Here is a 16,351-nt window from a genome sequence, read left to right on the forward strand (position 1 = left end):
TCTACCAGGCCAACCAGCGAACCAACTGGCGGATGCTCCCGGATTCATCGATGACGATGACAATGGTATGGTTTCGAAGCGACTTTGTGGTACCGAAGCACTGTTCCGTGATGCGACGACACCAGAGATCGTGGCTTTGTCAGCGTTAGCGTCAGTTTTTCCAGCCCTTTCGCGCTACTGCTATCGTCGCAAGCATGTAGCGTAGCGGGGTACGTGCAGAATTCATCAAATACCACTTCTTGCGAAACCACCAGCCAGCCAGCCAGCCAGCCAGCAGCAACAACAGCGCACTACGGTGACACAACCAGACCAACAGGGGACAGGAAATATTTTGTTTCTTTTTGTTGTTGTTTAGTTTCTTCTGGAACAATCGTTCAACTGCACGCATTAGGTGCCTGGTGGTCTGCACAGGGACCGTCGTGCCCGGTGTCGCTGTTAGTCGCACCCTTCATCACATACAATGACATAACAGAGACTAACTGTTGCAAACAAGAACCAACAGGCACGATCATGGAAGTAGCATATCCTTTTGGAGGCGCTCACTAGAGGATCTTGTACTTTATGTGCTCCCCAGGGGGCCCGCAACTAATCTACTTCGACGTGACGTGACGCCAAAAAAGGAGCCACAAACACAGGATCCAATTTCAAAAGGAAAATGCGCCACTTCCGCCGCCACCATGCACGCCACTCTACGCAAAACAACCATACGCGCCCGAACGCTCCACTATTATTACGTGATGATAGGCGATCGCACCGAAATGCAGGTTTCGACGCCAAGTATCACGCATGCAAAAGAAAAAAAAACGGCCAACCAGCACTCCCCCCCCCCCCCCCCCCCCCAGGGAGGGGACTTATTGTCTTTTATAACTCCAAACGCTCCGCGACAAACAAACAAACAAACAAACAACATTCAACACCATCACGCTCTCAGGGCGGTGGGGCAGGCCTCCGGTACGTTTTCCCACCAAAAAGAGGTGGAGAAGGGGGTTGAAAGAATGGAGCAGTAACGTTGAAGCTGAAATCGTAGGGATCGATTGTGGATGGTGGAAAGCATCCGGAGCATACTTACTTGCGGTGAGCGATGCGGCGGCCGGGAAGTGTGAGGTCACCGGGGTCGGAACCGTCGTCCGGCGGTTTGCGGTTGCGGTCGGTGTCGTGGTGGATGTGGCCACACTGTACGCGATGTTGCTCGTATCGTACACCTGGGCCCATGCTTCGTTCTATAAAACCCGAGAATACAGCGAGAGAGAGAGAGAGAAAGGACATTAGTTTGTTGTTCGAGATGTCGGAATGTCCGGAAGTCCGGTAGATGGACTTACCTGCTGGCCGTAGGATGCTGCCGCCAGCGAACCGTACGGATTGGTACGGGACGTGTTGGTGGCCGAAGCGATTCGCTGGAACGCGGGCAGCGCTCCCTTCATGTAGTCACCATCGAGACCCCCGCCACTCCACAGGTGAGCCGCCTCGTGCGACGGACTGCCGTTCATGTAGTGCATGGTCGAGTACGAGCACCGACCGTACGCTGGACTGCAACGTTGGGGAACACAAAAAAAAAAAAGATCCGTTGTTAGTCGCGGTTGGAACATCACTCTTGGCAGCAATTGGAAACCTTCGATGACGACCACGCGGAGGAGTGTGAGTCACATTGAAAGATTCCGCGACAGAGAGACACCCCCTTTTCGAGCACACGGTGGCCAGATGGATAGTGGCAAGGCAGAAGCACGTATTAGCCTGCCATCGTAAGCACTTTACCCTCCCTTTCGGCCCTCCACCAACTCAGATTCCTCTGATCTCCCCCCTGAATGTTGGATACGCGAATTCCCAGTTTGCCTTCCGATCGTTGTTTGGATTGTCAGCGTCAATCGATTGATGATGCTGATGATGATGCGAACGAATGCATGCCTACTGTTTACTGATTCGGCAGAAACGTAGCAACCGCTGGACGGAAAAGTGCACCAGACCTTTCCAACATTTCTTGGATCTTCCGGAACTTACATTCGATAATTCATGCTGCGACGTAGACGATGCTATGCAACCGGCACCACAATGTGTCCCCTATTCGTCACACACAATACACACCGCGACCGGTCACTTCAGGGCCCTTCGAAATGGGCACCACCGGGATAGAGCGACACCAAGTTGGAGGGAACCGAAGAGAGCGCACGGAGTTTCGGCCAGTACACGACCAGCGAGGGCGATGGGTCAACTGCTGACTAACTCGACTCGGCCAACGGTGGCCAACTCGTCGACAAGCCGCGGACCAACGACAGCGGCGGACTGCGATTGCGAGATGCGATGTCGACCGCGGTTGTTGTCGTTCGAAGCGTGACCCAACAGCACCAGTTGGAGCTCCGGTCGGCTGTCCGGTCAGTCACAGTCGGTGCCGCACTTTGCAGCCCACCACCCTTCCTTCCCGTTCACCCCTTTTTTGGGCTTTTCCTTTCTTTTCCTTTTATGAGTGTGCGTTTGGGTGTGTGATGTTGTTATCGTTTGGCACTTTCTTTGCGGACCTCCCATGACAGCAGTGGTGGTACGGTGCCACGGCGCGTACTCCGATAGTGCGCCGTGCTCGCACCAGCGCCTGCGTATGGTTCTACTTTCGGTGCCGCACCGATATGATATGGCACGATCTACAGCCCACCACCTCCCTCATATAAAAAAAACGTTAAAAAGAGCAGAGAACCAAGAGGGTTCGTCATCGTCAACAATAAACAATCGCAACGCAAGAACGCCAAGGGGCCCAAGCATTAAGTAACTTCTTGTCTTACGCGATCCTCTCTGTCGTTCTTATTTAATCACAGAACAGTCCATGCGGTGCACGTGACTCGGTGACTTCGACGGTGACCAACAGGACACTCCGAGGTGTGTTAATGGAATTAAAGTAAACTTCTGGAGCTCCATGGTGATGGATCCGGCAGATGCACAGAAGACAACGGTCCACAGTGCATCTCGCAAATTATGAACCACCAACTTACACCTCCCACATCCCCCTCCCCCATTCACACACCGCTTCAAACGAGCATTACGTAATGAAAGCGCCTCGCGCCGTGAAAAGCACGATCGGCGACTGCGCTCGGTTTGTGGATCGTGCCCAGAACGCGCTCTCCAGATCTGGCCACCCACTCATACCCCCCCTCCATTTAAACCTTTAACCCTCCCCCCCGGGCGGGTGGTAGTACCGGGCTGGTGTTCGGCCAATTCACTGTACACGTGTATTTGCCAGTCGCTACGTCGCGATCGCTCGCGAGTCACGTTTCGGGTTTTCTATTAGTGCCACCCCACGGCATGCCCTTTTATGTTGCTTCAACCTGTTTTGCGTGCCCTCAACCGCAACCAACCAGCGCTCCAAAATGGAAGTTCGATCTCTTCGTTGCGCATGCGTTGCCTCAGCACCGGAATGTTGTGATGTTCGTACCCAACCAGCATCCAAAGCCAGTGGCCCCCGGAATGTTCGGTTGATGCATCACATCCTCCTTGCCTTTCGGTTTTGCGAAACAGATCGAACTCTAAAATGGAAATTCAATCAACATCGCGACTCCGTGCTTGGTACCTGATAGTCCACTAGCCCGAAGATCGCTTCAGAATGCACCAGAACGATCTGGGATTCGATGGTTTGAATTACTTTTTGGGGGAAACGCGGGACGAGCTCGCTTATCAATCGCAACTCCGAAGACAAACAGCCGGTGCCATTTTCTGCCAGCATGGCATGGACGCTTTTTCGGTACAATCGCACGGAGCGCACCGTCGCGTTGGCACAAGAGTATTGCACAAGGAATCGAACGCGGTCACCGGTCACCCTGGCCACCAAGGTCAGGGAGCGGTGGTGGTGGCGGCGTTGGTTTGCTGATTGCGCGCGGACGAACAACGGGAAAAGAAGGAATGAGCAACCATCCATCGCACACAAGGACCGGCGACGATCAAGCATCCACCAAGAAGAAGGTCACGTCTCCCAATCGTTATCACCCGCCCGAACGGATCGATTTTCGCAACCCGGGGCCCCTATCATGGCTCACTGGCGATTCACTTTTATGCTGATCATCATTGACGAAAAAAAAAACTGACATTCGTTGATGCGACACTTTAGGATTTGATGGAAAGCAAAACACGCGTCAGAGGACGATCAAAACCAGGATCACGATCACCACAGAAAGGGTAAATAATGGTCGGTGGACTTACCCGCCAGAATGGACGCCTGCCTGGAGTGAATCGAAGAGCGCCAGCCCTCCATCGGCCGCAGGACCGGTTCCAGTGCCGGTGCCACCGTTCGGATGAAGAAGATGATCCGCAGGGGACGGTGATGCTGCCGACGGTGGCACACCAAGCGTTACACCGAGCGAGGGTGGTCCGGGTGTTGGGGTGGTGTGGCCAGCGCTAGCATTCGCGAGGACTGCGGTGGCAGCTGCCGTCGTGGCTGCTACGGCCGCGGCTGCTGCGGCTGCCGCTGACACTTGCTGCTGATGATGATGATGGTACATGGCGGTGGTGGCCCCCGACCCGGCCGTATCGCTCGCTCGAGGCACATTAATCAACTGAGTGAAGCTCTGCAGCCCGCTATCGAACTCGTCGTGCCCGTAGTCCGGACTGCGCGACTCCCCACCGCTGCTGGTGTGCGTATGGTGATGCTGATGCTGGTGGTGGTGATGCTGGAGCTGATGATGATGCTGATGCTGCTGCTGTTGCTGCTGCTGGGCGGCATGGTTGTAGTTGATCACACTCTTGTCGTTGTTGTTATGATACAATCGTGCGTACTCCTTGAGCTCCTGCAGATCCTGATCGTGTTGCTGTTGCTGTTGCTGGAGTTGTTGCTGAGCCAGCTGATGCTGCTGTTGCTGCTGCTGTTGCTGCTGGTGATGGTGATGTTGATGATGCTGATGATGGTGGGTTGGCGAATCTCCTGCCAGGTGATGCTCACCGCTACCGACCAATCCACCAGCCGTCAGATAGGTGTCCACGATCCCACAATGCTCATCCTTGAGCGTATCGGCGATCATTTCATCGATGCTGTGTTGCTGCTGTTGTTGCTGCTGATGATGAAGCTGCGAGGAGTGGTGCAGATGGTGGTGCAGCGTAGCCAGTTCTTCATCTCGCTGGCTCTGATGGTGTTGCTGTTGCTGTTGCTGATGGAGACTCGCTTCGTCCAGCTGGTGGCACACGGCCACTCCGTTCGGTGAGGCGTACGAAGGATACATCGCCAGGAGCGTGCCACGCATTCCGATCATCAGTGAAGAGTGATCACCCGTCACAGCCGATCGGTGTGGATCGCCCAGATAGACGGAGCGCGTTGGTGGCGTCGGTGGCGGATGATGGTGCGAGGACGGTGCTAGATCACCCGGTCCCGGTGATACACTGGCCGTGGGCTTTTCCACCGGTTTGTAACTCAAATCACACGGCCACTGAGGATGGTGTGGTGTCGGTTGCTGCTGCTGCTGCTGCTGCTGCTGAAGATGATGAGGATGCGGATGAGGATGATGGTGCTGCTGGTAGGCGGTGGCAAGGGCCGGATGGCCTACGTAACCGGCACTGTTGATCACCGTGTGCAGGGTGGAGAAACGGGGTGGTGAGCTATCGCCACCGACCAGCTGATCGTTGACGTCGTACACTGACAGAGGCGGCCTCCCGACGCCCGACGCGCTCTCCGATAACACCTTCGCGCAGGACGTTATCACCGAGGGTGTGTTGTTCGTTGGTAGCCCGGCACTCGCACTGGTGCTTGTGGTAGTGATGCCGTTGTCGCCGGTATCGTGCTTCGTCGTGCCTCCCGTTGCCTCTTGACGTTCCACTGATAAACGACCGTGGTGACCACGCTGATCACCGGTGGCGTTCGCTGGTGGTGGTGCTTCTGCTTTCTGCTCCGATCCGGTAGCCGACTCTTGTCGATGATTGCCGTCACTATCCTGATCGTCGTTGTCACTCGACAGCGTGCGTTTGCCGTTATCGTGCTGCTGCTGTGGCGGTGGTTGCGCACTGGTTTGCGGTGGTGGGTGGACGACAACTGACGACTTGTACGACGACACGATCGCACCATAACTCGGCTGCTCGGTACCCTCCGCTTCTGCGTCGAAGGAGTTGTTTGTCGAACGATCACCGATCAACCCGAGAGCGAACGGTACCGAGGATCACGCACCACCGCAGCAAAGAGGTAGCCAGAGTGAGAGAGAGAGAGAGAAGAAGAAGAGAAAGAGAGAGAGAACGAAAGCGAGAGAGAAAGAAAGAGGAAATGAGTAAATGAAAAGCAGAGAAGAAAAGCAGAAGGGAAAGCAGCAGCGCTCGAGTGGAATGCCCTTTCCAGCGAGAAGTGCGTAAGAACGGTACAGAATTGTCTCAGAGAAAGGAAGAGAGAGAGAGAGCGCGCGCACGGACAATAAGCAAGCTGCGACAGGATGCTACAGGGCCGTGAAGGTACACCCGCGTAAGGTAAAATGAGACGAGACAAGAGCGAGGAAGGGATTGCGACGAAGGATTCGACTACCCGTGTTGCGCGCGGGTCCAGAGTCCACTTTAGCGGGCAAGAACTGTGAGAACACAGCAGAACCGGGAACTGCCGAACGGAGTTTTTCAAGAGCGCAATCATCGGTCATTTATTTTTCTTTCTTCGGCGGTTTTCATGTCTTTGAGTGTAATCGCGCCTTCTCACTCTCGCGGCAAAGAGTGAGCGAGAGGGGCAAAAAAAGAAGGCGGGGCCAAAAAACCGCCATTTTTTTTACCAAAGGATCCTGAGGATCCTTAATCTAGAATCTAGAATTTAGAACCGCTAGACGAAAGTAATAGTTATTTCCGTCTAAAAATTTTCTAGGATTACATACATTTTCCCTAGACTCTAGACAGTGTGGACGAAAGGAAAGATGTTAATCTGTCGATTCCCGAATTAACTACCGAAGTTTATAGTAGTTTAGACTAAATGAGGAATTCCCCAGCTGGAGTATCTCGAAAAAATGTTTGGTACAAGTTCAACTGAAACTGTGATGATGGTGTTAACTCAATTAATTTAATTCTACTTCCTTAAATTGTGGTTGCTAATATTCAATTCTAACTTGACAATCGGTCCTTCATTTATTGAATGAATTTCAACACATTGTTATTTAAAGCAGTTTAAAGCCGAATCGAAATAATCTGCTATAAGCTAATACATGCGCCTAAGAACTGTATTAAAGGTTTTGTGTATTTTCTTACTAGTTGCTGGAATTCAATCATTTTGAGCAAAATGTAATAACAAATTCAAAAAAAAGGTTTAAGATCGAACGATCATTGAAATTGTTTAAATTCCGAGTTCTTAGAACCATCTATGTTATCACACTGCTATCAATGGTTTCGTCCTCCGTACGGACAATTATGGACCCGCAAACTTCGGACTCTATAAGAAGACCACACAACGGTGCTGCAAAGTGTGCGCCCTTTGCACACGAATTGATAATGCCCACCATCGGTGGCGCTCGATTGCATCCTTACGGTGCACGAAGACGGATCTGCCGATGGTTTCTTCTCATCTTCACCGGCACCGGCAACTCAAGGTTATCATGGTCCGCAACGCTGCTTATAGTAACAACCTGGCGTATTTTTGGCTAAAGTGCATCGCATTGCGTGAGCAGCTTCGGCACCTTCGCGTGACCTGCACAGCACGGATTTCGAAATTCGCGCCGAAACGGCGATAACGTTGTTTTTCCGACGAGTTCCATGTCCCCATGAGCCCTGGTGCATTGCGCAGCCACGTTATTGCTTTTCATCAAGTCCTGTCCTGGTGGCAGAACTTGCGCGGCGTAAACGAGGTCTAGGCAGCCCGCGAGGGTGGTCCTCCCCGTCGACCGGCAGCACGATAAGCACTCCATAAGCAGAACCAGCAGGCCGTGAAGAGGTCGCGAAGCAACCAGCAACCGGTTCTACAGTTTACAGTCTTTTAATTCTGTTCGCTGCTCCAATTACATGCATTACTGTCCGACAACGAGGGGGCGGAAGGGGTTGCTTTCTCCCTACGAGAGACGAAGAAATTAATTTCCTCGCCAGTGCCATGCATTTCCCTGCTATCGACGACAATGCATTCACAAAACAATTCGCCACAATGGTTATGTTTTCTAGCAAAATGGGAATGTCTTGCCAACACTTGCGTAGAGCCGACTTGACGCATTTGGAGTAACGATGTGAGCCAGCCACACACCTTTTCTAGCTCCTGACAAGCCTTCCCATAGTCATCGTCGTCACCCTCGTTACCTTATCGCTTCGCGGTTCAAAGGAGGTTTAGGGAAAACGAGAAGCTCCCGCACACGTAATTGCACCCATGAGAACCGCGCGAGCAGGTTAAACCTTAACTGGCCCGTTAAGTTATGGGAACAAATTTTTCACTCCACACAACAAGCTCCCACAACACAGCGGGCAGTGGTAATTTGTCGCGATCATCAGCAACCACCTTGGGCAACATCAGTGCGCGATCAGATGTCCTACCCGTTTAGGATGCAATTAATCAAAGTAAATCCCTCTGGATCGCAACCGCACGCTGTAAGGACATGGGCGAGTGAGCAACAGAAGCCAGATCGGGCCAGATCGCTCTGGCTTTCGTCAAAAAAAAAAATCCGTGGCAGTCCGTGGCCACGCGGGACTAGCCTTTTCACACTGGCCCAAAAAGGCCCATCATGTTCTCAGCTTCTTCTTCTTCTGCTACAACAGTGTGGCAACCGGCGAACGTCCATGTCAACGGCCGTACCAAACGGGGACCGGTGCGCTCAAGTTTCACCAGCCGAATCCTTCCTACAGGACTGGCGAACCGAAATGGAGTGAAATGGAGTGAAAACACACACCGAAAAAAGAAAGAACCGAGACAACGAGCCCAATAAGGACCCTCTAACTAATGAAATATTTACGAGTGAAATTTAGCGGCCCACAACAAGTGTTTTCCGTGTTCTATGTTTTTTATTTTCCATTTTTTACTGTTAAACTCCACCGTTGGTTTGTGGTTCCTTATACACGGGCATGCACACAAGGACCAGGGCCCTTGGGAAGGTCCTTGTGGCGTCAGGATCACGTTCCACGTACTAGAGTCACACACGGAGTCAGATTTGTCCCGAAGGACGTGGCCGCTTTTCTGCTTGAACTCCGCCGAGGGATGTTCCTGGCTCGCGAAGAACTTTTCCAAATAATTGGCCATAAAACTTACCCTGGGCCGGGCCGAGCCGGGCCGCCTTAAGCCGTTCTCGTTCACTTGCGTCTAGTGCTCTTTTATGACTGCGTCCGATAATCGTTCATAATCATTGCAAAGCACAAACTGTGCAGCAACTGCGCTTGGTTTAGGGGTGTCCAGTCCAGTTTATAGCGCATTAAACAGTGAAAGTATCCGCGCTAGGCCAGCGTAGCCAACCAGCAGGCCAGCAAACGTCAGTGGCGTAATTTACGGCCAGGGGCTTAGGTCAGGGCTCACTGTTCGTCGAGTGTGTCTCGCGTTACAGGCAGCCCAGCAGCCTACGAGCCGCCCCGTTCTACCGCGGTTGTCACAATATTTTTTTTTACGATTTCAGTGGAGAAATGTGCAACGATCTGGTTGCCTGATGGAGCGGATGGAAATCATAAAATCATCGTCGTCGTCGTCGTCGTCTTCGGCGGCCTTATCGACGTTCCAACCACAAAGCATCCTAGACGCACTCGCTCGCCGCTTTAATCATCGATCATGTTCAATCGATCGCCATGGACCAGCCGAGTGCACCAGTCACTGAAAGAGTTGTCTGGCATCGCGGTCCGCGGTGATAAGCGCGGTGACGGAAGATTTACGACCCGTGAGCGCGATACGCGATGGGAAACCTTTGGGACAGGACATCAACCCATCGCCAGGTCCAACAATTTTTTTTGAAAAAGATTTTAAAAAATATGAAAGAAACGTTCCTGTACCGACATGTGTTTGCCACGATGCTGTTATCATCGATGTAACTGTTGTTTTTTTTCCTTCTTTTCAAAATGTAAAACAGTTCTGCCGCACTTTACACTTATCTACCAAAACACTCCCACCGGCCACCGAAAGGATATGAATCTGGTTATCAGCAGCATCAACGTGCAACTCCTTCAAACCATAATCCTGCACGCTACACGGCCGGTGGCCGATGATTCATCTGTGTATGGAACCGCTCCGGGGGTACCGAGATAAGAGTACGGAGGCTTTCGGTGCCCGTTTATCACACCAATCATCTTCGCTCCGGGCATCGGTAGATTGTTTGCCAAACGGCACAGAGGCAAAGGGCGATCTTGGAATGATCTTCATGGTGTGCCAGCTTCTGGTCACCCTGGTGACTCATGCACACGCGCAGGGTACAGATTTTGTCCCAGGGTTGTTTTGTGCGAAAAGTGGCAATCACTGACTCACCATGCCCTTGGCCATTTCATTATGCGTCATTGCAGCGGATGCACAGGACTTCTTGGCAACCAAAACAATCTGCAATCCAAAACACCGCCAACCAACTGGTAGGGAGTTCCATTCGGCCATTTCCAAATGTCGCCACCGCCATCTGCGTGGCGGTCAGGGTGCAGAAAACCCAGATGAACCATTTGCAAAATGGGGGGCGTATGTTACGATCAGCCCCAGAGATCGAGCAGCGCCTGGCGTTACAGCGAGATTGCTGAGCTGAGCGTTGCTTCTCCTCCTTCTCCTCTTCTTCCTTTTTCTTTGGCATGTGGGTAATGCGAGTGAGCTATTTACACATTCCTCCACAAAACACTCCCGCCCGCTGTCCCGCTGAGCGGAGGCTTCCCCCGGGCGGGTCGGCCCAAAACCATGTATCGCATATATCCACGAGAGGTTACGAGACCGCCTAACGCCATCGCCGACATCTGACACTGTACAGGATCGCCACGGCATCACTGTGTTGCTGTTGCTGCTGCTGCGGTTGTCGTTACCGGATGTCCAACGCAATACCGCATGCTGTGTTTCGTTCGTGTTGGGCCCGGCCGCTGCCTTTACGGTCGTATGGAACGGAAACGACCACCGCTGCGCCTGCGACCAGTGCCACTGCCCCGTGCCCCGTTGTCGGTTTGCTGTGTTTCCTCCTCCTTCGTTTGAGTCCCAACAAAGCGTGGTGACGGAATTCCTAGCAAACCGGACGCCACCTATTTTGAATAATCCGCAGAACCGATGTTTTGGCAACCATGGAAAAAGGGTTCCTCGGCCGTACGCCCACCGAAAGTGGTGTGGCCATGCGGCCAGTCGTCCGCTGACAGTACCCAGATGCAACCTTTTGCGACAAGGCAATAAATCATCGACACGTCATAAAGTGATCATCATGTTTTCGCCGCAACTCTGGCCTCTGGCCAGCATGATAATGCTTTATCGCTACGCCTTTTTCCTTGTGACATTTCGCAGCAACTAACTCCCTACGGATTATAAATGTTCTTTCTGGTACAACATTCGAAAAAAGAGCCACATCACACCTTCAAAGCGAATCCTTAAAAAACATATAAAATCCTACACTCAAACTCAACTTTAAAGTTGAAATTTTCACCACACTCTTGACGCACAGACGGTCCGAAATGTGTTGCGGATGGGACATTTTCCAAGCAAACGGGACGAGCCATTTCGTGTATGAAATTCGAGACTTTTTCGGGGCCCCAAAAACCCGATACATAACTTCAAACCACTCGTCAAGTGCACTTGAAAGGTGTTGTGGTGGTGCTCGGTTCTTGAGTAGGTCCTTCAAAGGACATGTGGCCCCGCTCTGTTGTGGCCCATCAGCCTCTTCGCTCGCTGTCGGTGAAGCCGCCGCAAAGTCATGAATTTTATCCGCGAGGTCACGTGCCACAGTATGCCATTGTATGACGGTTTTGCCGACAAAGATTGTTTACCAGAACAGAATGATGAAGTTTCATCCAAACCAATAACATTCGTTTGCTACACTTTGCAACCCAAGAGGTTCCGGTGAGCGGTCGCTGTGCAAAAAGGGCGATTCATCGACGTCCTGCATCTACCTGTCAATGGGCACCCCGCGGGCCCTCTGCTCTGCGGTAAAACATGTTCCTTACCTAACCGGAAGAAAGGTGGAAGCGAAACATTCGAAGCATCCTAAAAATGTAGCTCACTTCCTTCCTCTCGAGCACCCTGGAAAACACTGCAGCCGGATATGGCAGGTTAGAGGAAGGAGACGATCCTCAAAACTGTATCCCAAACTGGCACTGGCAACCGTGACCTGAACTGGAGTTGCAAACCAAAAGCCTGGACCCGGGAGTCATAATGCCGGTAATGTGCATCCATGAGTTTTTCTTTTTTATGCCACTTCCCGGTTCAAAACAGGTTCCCTAGCCGATCCGATGGCCATCGTATTCTACTGCACACGCCATTGGTGTTTTATTATTGACCTTCTCCTAGTTTGTTGCGTATCCCAACAACCGGAATGGCCACACTGTGGTGCTGCTCAACTGACCGGAACGACGGAATTTGCATTAGCTTTTTAAAGCAAACGAAGGCCAGGCCGGGAACAGTCCGTAAAATGCACCATAACCCTGCTCGTGGAGGCTAACAAATCGTCAACAAATTCGTTGAAAACTCGCCACACTGACCTGAGGTCTGTGGTGATCGTATCGTATTTGCTTCCTCCTCCATCCTTGGGCGGTCGCACTATGTAAAGAGTCCTTTCAGGACCTTTTCGCTGAAAAGGATCAATATTTACGCAACGAAACCACCAACTGGTTCATAGTTAAGGGCCGATTCCCAAACTCGACAAAGTGTCGCGTGGCCGCGAGCAGTCGATCTTCGAAAAAGGACGAATGTCAATAATAGACGGCAGGCAGATGAAAAACCACTGCACAGCAGACAGTTTGCCCAGATAAGGGAACGCAACAAATTGAGAACGTTAAACAACGAAAGGGATAAAAGATCCCAAAATCAACATCATTATAGCTTCATTAAACTACTCAAAGGTATGCTCAATGTTTGCGCGACTTTAACTCCACAAACCATCCATCGAATCGTTCTAATAAATGTGAAAGAAGTTGATGGGATGCGCGTTGGCTGCATTGCCATCATGTGTAATCCAGTGACAAGTACCCAATACAAGCCCTTCTACCGAGACTTCAATGCACGCTCACTGCAGGAGAACCGGCACGACATGAAACCGGAACTAACTCGACGTCGCCACAGAAACACTTTGCGTGATGCAGTTCTTTGAAGCCAGTTCTCGAAATGTTGCGTTTCCGCCGAAGGGTTTCCAACCGACCGACAGTGCAGCTCATTACGCCCAGCAACACGCTTCTCGCGACTCATCGATCACCATCCAACAACTGACGAACTGCGGACTGCTGTACTGCGCCCTGTACCAGCGTCATGCCGTTAGCTGCACTTTAGCATACCGTGACGCTGTTGTTGTTATTCTTTTTTTTTTGCTGTTGTAGGGTTTATGGGTTTTTTCTGCTTCCTCTACGACGGAACAGGCACCAGAATTCAGGCAACCACAACGTGCGCACACTACACCAGCGCAATGCACTTCCTCTGTCGGTACTCCGGTGCTTTATGGTTCGAAACGGGTGACATACACGCTCCTCAACGCCACACCATTGCCGGCAGAGTACGACCAAAAGCTTGAGCCTTTCTACGGTACAAGGCAGATGAACGTCGGTGCCCCATTTCGGTGCCTCCAAGGCCGCCACTTCGATCACCAGGCGGCTCGGTAGAAAAGGGGTGAGTTGCTTATTGCGTGTTGGCGACCTATGGCCATTCGCTACGCCCGCTACCACCGGTGAACCGTTGCCAATTCGGCTAGCAGCTCGGTGCTGTGCACGTATGTAACGCACGCTTCGAACACTTGCTCCCTGTACCTCCGGAACCACCCGGAAAGGCAACAGTACGGGCGTTTTACGATGCTTAAACCGAGTGACCTCCACTAAACGTCGTCGTCGTCGTCGTCTAGCATCCACCGACACGTTTCGCAAACTCACTTACGCGGCGCACAACCAATCGACACGTCCGAAGTTGTGGCAATCCGGGAGGCAACTGGAGCCGCATCGTCTATCACCCGGTATACCGGCACATTGGATGGCTCACCCGATCACCCGAACTCCCTCCCCGGGGGCCATATCATCCACGATATCCACGACGGTACTACCTTTGCCGGGCCGGCGACGTCACCAAGATATACCAAGCTTGCCTCGCCATTACGTCGACGACGATGACGATAAAGACGTCGTTGCAGATAGCTAATCAGCAGCAACAACAACAGTAACAACAGCAGGTTCAGTCGCGTGCCGTGGCCAACACACCTCACGATCGACGCGCGCCTCCAGTTTGCTGATATCGATGTCTGGTTATCAGACGGCCTTCCCTCCCTCGGCGCCCGCCCCGACCCGTCCCGTCGTTGGTCGTTGACATAATCGACAGAGTTCCCGTTCGCTCGGAATGCGCGAAAGGCCGCGTGCCGTATGATAACGGATCGAAGAAAGGGATCACTGTCCTGTTCCATCCTGGCTACGCTTAAGACTTACCGAGGGAATCCTTTTCCGGCATGTTGCTCGTCTTGGTGGCCGATGACGATGGTTCGTTCTCACGCTAGCAATTGTTTTAAACAAACATAAAACGTATCGAATCACTTACAAACACACAGAAACACACAGAAACACACGTTCCGCGAGATGTTGAGCAGATAAGCTGAGAACCCGGGATCCGGGCGGCCCGAGATCGCTTTCGGACGGCAAAACGTGCCGGGTTCTGATAAGCGGATAGAGCGGCCGTATTCCGACCGGTGATCACAATCGATCGTACACGATCCCTTAGGCTATCGGTGGTGCGGCCCCTTCGAGCTAGTGTCTAAGATCCTGCGACGGGGCGATCGTGCGCCGTGGTTTTTGGGGCGGGATACAGCCTAGCTGCAGCACATCTAACGGTGGAAGTCGCGCTCGAAACACGCTAGCGGTTAGTGGTGCCCAGCTCAACTGATTGGTTCGGGTGTAGAGTGGCTCCTCCACTCGTCGACAACCGCGATGATGATGACGGCTACGACGACGACGACGACGACTACGACCACGTCCACGACGATCATAACTACCACGACAACGATTCACGATCCAGCTCCACTCGGCTCCATGTTTGTTGCTCTCGTTCACAAACACTCGCATGGCGCAAACGGCTGGAAGGAGATGATGTGGAGAGGCACGGGGAGAGGGGGGATGTATACGGCTCCCTGCGAGCAGTAGCCAATCCGCCGGACCCGGAGATATGCTTTACTGTACACACTTCCCCCTTCCAGCTGCCCCTCGGTTCCAACCGATCGATCCAACGATTCCCCTAAGAACCATCGCAGGACTACGAAACAGGACCATAAACGAACTACTAGCTCTGGTCTTCGATCTACTTCGAACCGTTCACTCGCTGGTTTTTTTTCATCTACTGTTTCGAACAAGTCCTACGCCCCAGCTACAAGCTACCAACCGAAAGAAGAAAAAAAAACCCAGAATTCCGGTCACCAAACAACGGGAGCCACATTGGGAGGAACATTTTGATAACGCCGCCAATTTCGTCATCCTCGTGCGCTCAGTCCTGGGCCTTGTTGTCTATTTTTTTTGGTTTGTTGTTTTTAGGTTTGATTCTTTGGATTGGATTTTTTTGTTTTTCTTAGTAAAGGTTAATGGTTACACTGGGTGGGGCAGTGAAAACATAAGTCACGCTGTCCAATTAAGCTGCGCCCTCCATCGGACCATCAGCACAGGGATCGGAGGGTCCTGATTCGTACATTGAGAGCAACGACATTCCCAATGCTCCCGGAGGCCAGCCCGGGATGCTGCTCGTTAAGATAATGCTCGTAGGAAAGACCAGATCGGATCGACGAACTGCTAGACGACCCATGGACTACGGCAGAACGTTCGCTACACTACTTAATGGGTAACTGGGATTGGGAAGGCGAATAGCAAGAAGACTGCGCCACAATGAAAGGAACGATCAAGCGCACTATTCTACTGATCCTCTACTGTCACAATGAATGAATGGTTGACAGATTGTTTTGCGCAGCGATAACAATAAACTCGTTATCACAGCTCGCATGATCATGCTGTTAAACATCAATCAATGACCATCAATGACTAGATCGATCCATCATTCTATTGTGTGGAATACCGCCCGGGGCTATACCGAAGATAGTTCCAGTACATATCACCTGTGTAACCTGGCGCTCGTTATCACTAAGACAAACTTTCTGTCGATTATAGGGCAGGACTGAACTGATTGCATTACGAAGGTAACTCCTGCCGCGCTGCCCATGTATCGCACCCTATCACCCAGTCTAGTACTGCGTCACGAGGCAGGATCCAGCTGTTTGATAACAACTGTCGCAGTGGTAGTAGAGAAACAGACAGAGGCAGGACAGGACTGATACCGGTTCCTGATACGGGCGCGCTAGTAGCCTGC

At 52.0% G+C, this 16,351-nt stretch overlaps 1 protein-coding gene across 4 annotated transcripts in view; it reads right to left on the reverse strand.

The window, feature by feature from the left end:
• LOC126572955 (box A-binding factor-like) overlaps window positions 1-14,864 on the reverse strand; it is an 18,965-nt gene extending 4,101 nt beyond the window's left edge. For 3 of the 4 annotated variants that reach the window (XM_050232695.1, XM_050232694.1, XM_050232692.1), the window contains exons 1-4: window positions 14,437-14,864; window positions 4,177-6,052; window positions 1,320-1,527; window positions 1,070-1,220 (exon numbers count right to left, since the gene is read on the reverse strand). In XM_050232695.1, the coding sequence (XP_050088652.1) occupies window positions 1,070-1,220; window positions 1,320-1,527; window positions 4,177-6,052; window positions 14,437-14,458 (2,257 nt within the window). In that variant the 5' untranslated portion in view covers window positions 14,459-14,864. The remainder of the gene's footprint in view (window positions 1-1,069; window positions 1,221-1,319; window positions 1,528-4,176; window positions 6,053-14,436) is intronic. The other variant, XM_050232693.1, reaches the window with a different exon arrangement.
• Between the last annotated feature and the right edge of the window lie 1,487 nt (window positions 14,865-16,351).

The sequence above is a fragment of the Anopheles aquasalis genome, chromosome 2 (assembly GCF_943734665.1).
Source record: "Anopheles aquasalis chromosome 2, idAnoAquaMG_Q_19, whole genome shotgun sequence".
Classification (NCBI taxonomy): domain Eukaryota; kingdom Metazoa; phylum Arthropoda; class Insecta; order Diptera; family Culicidae; genus Anopheles; species Anopheles aquasalis.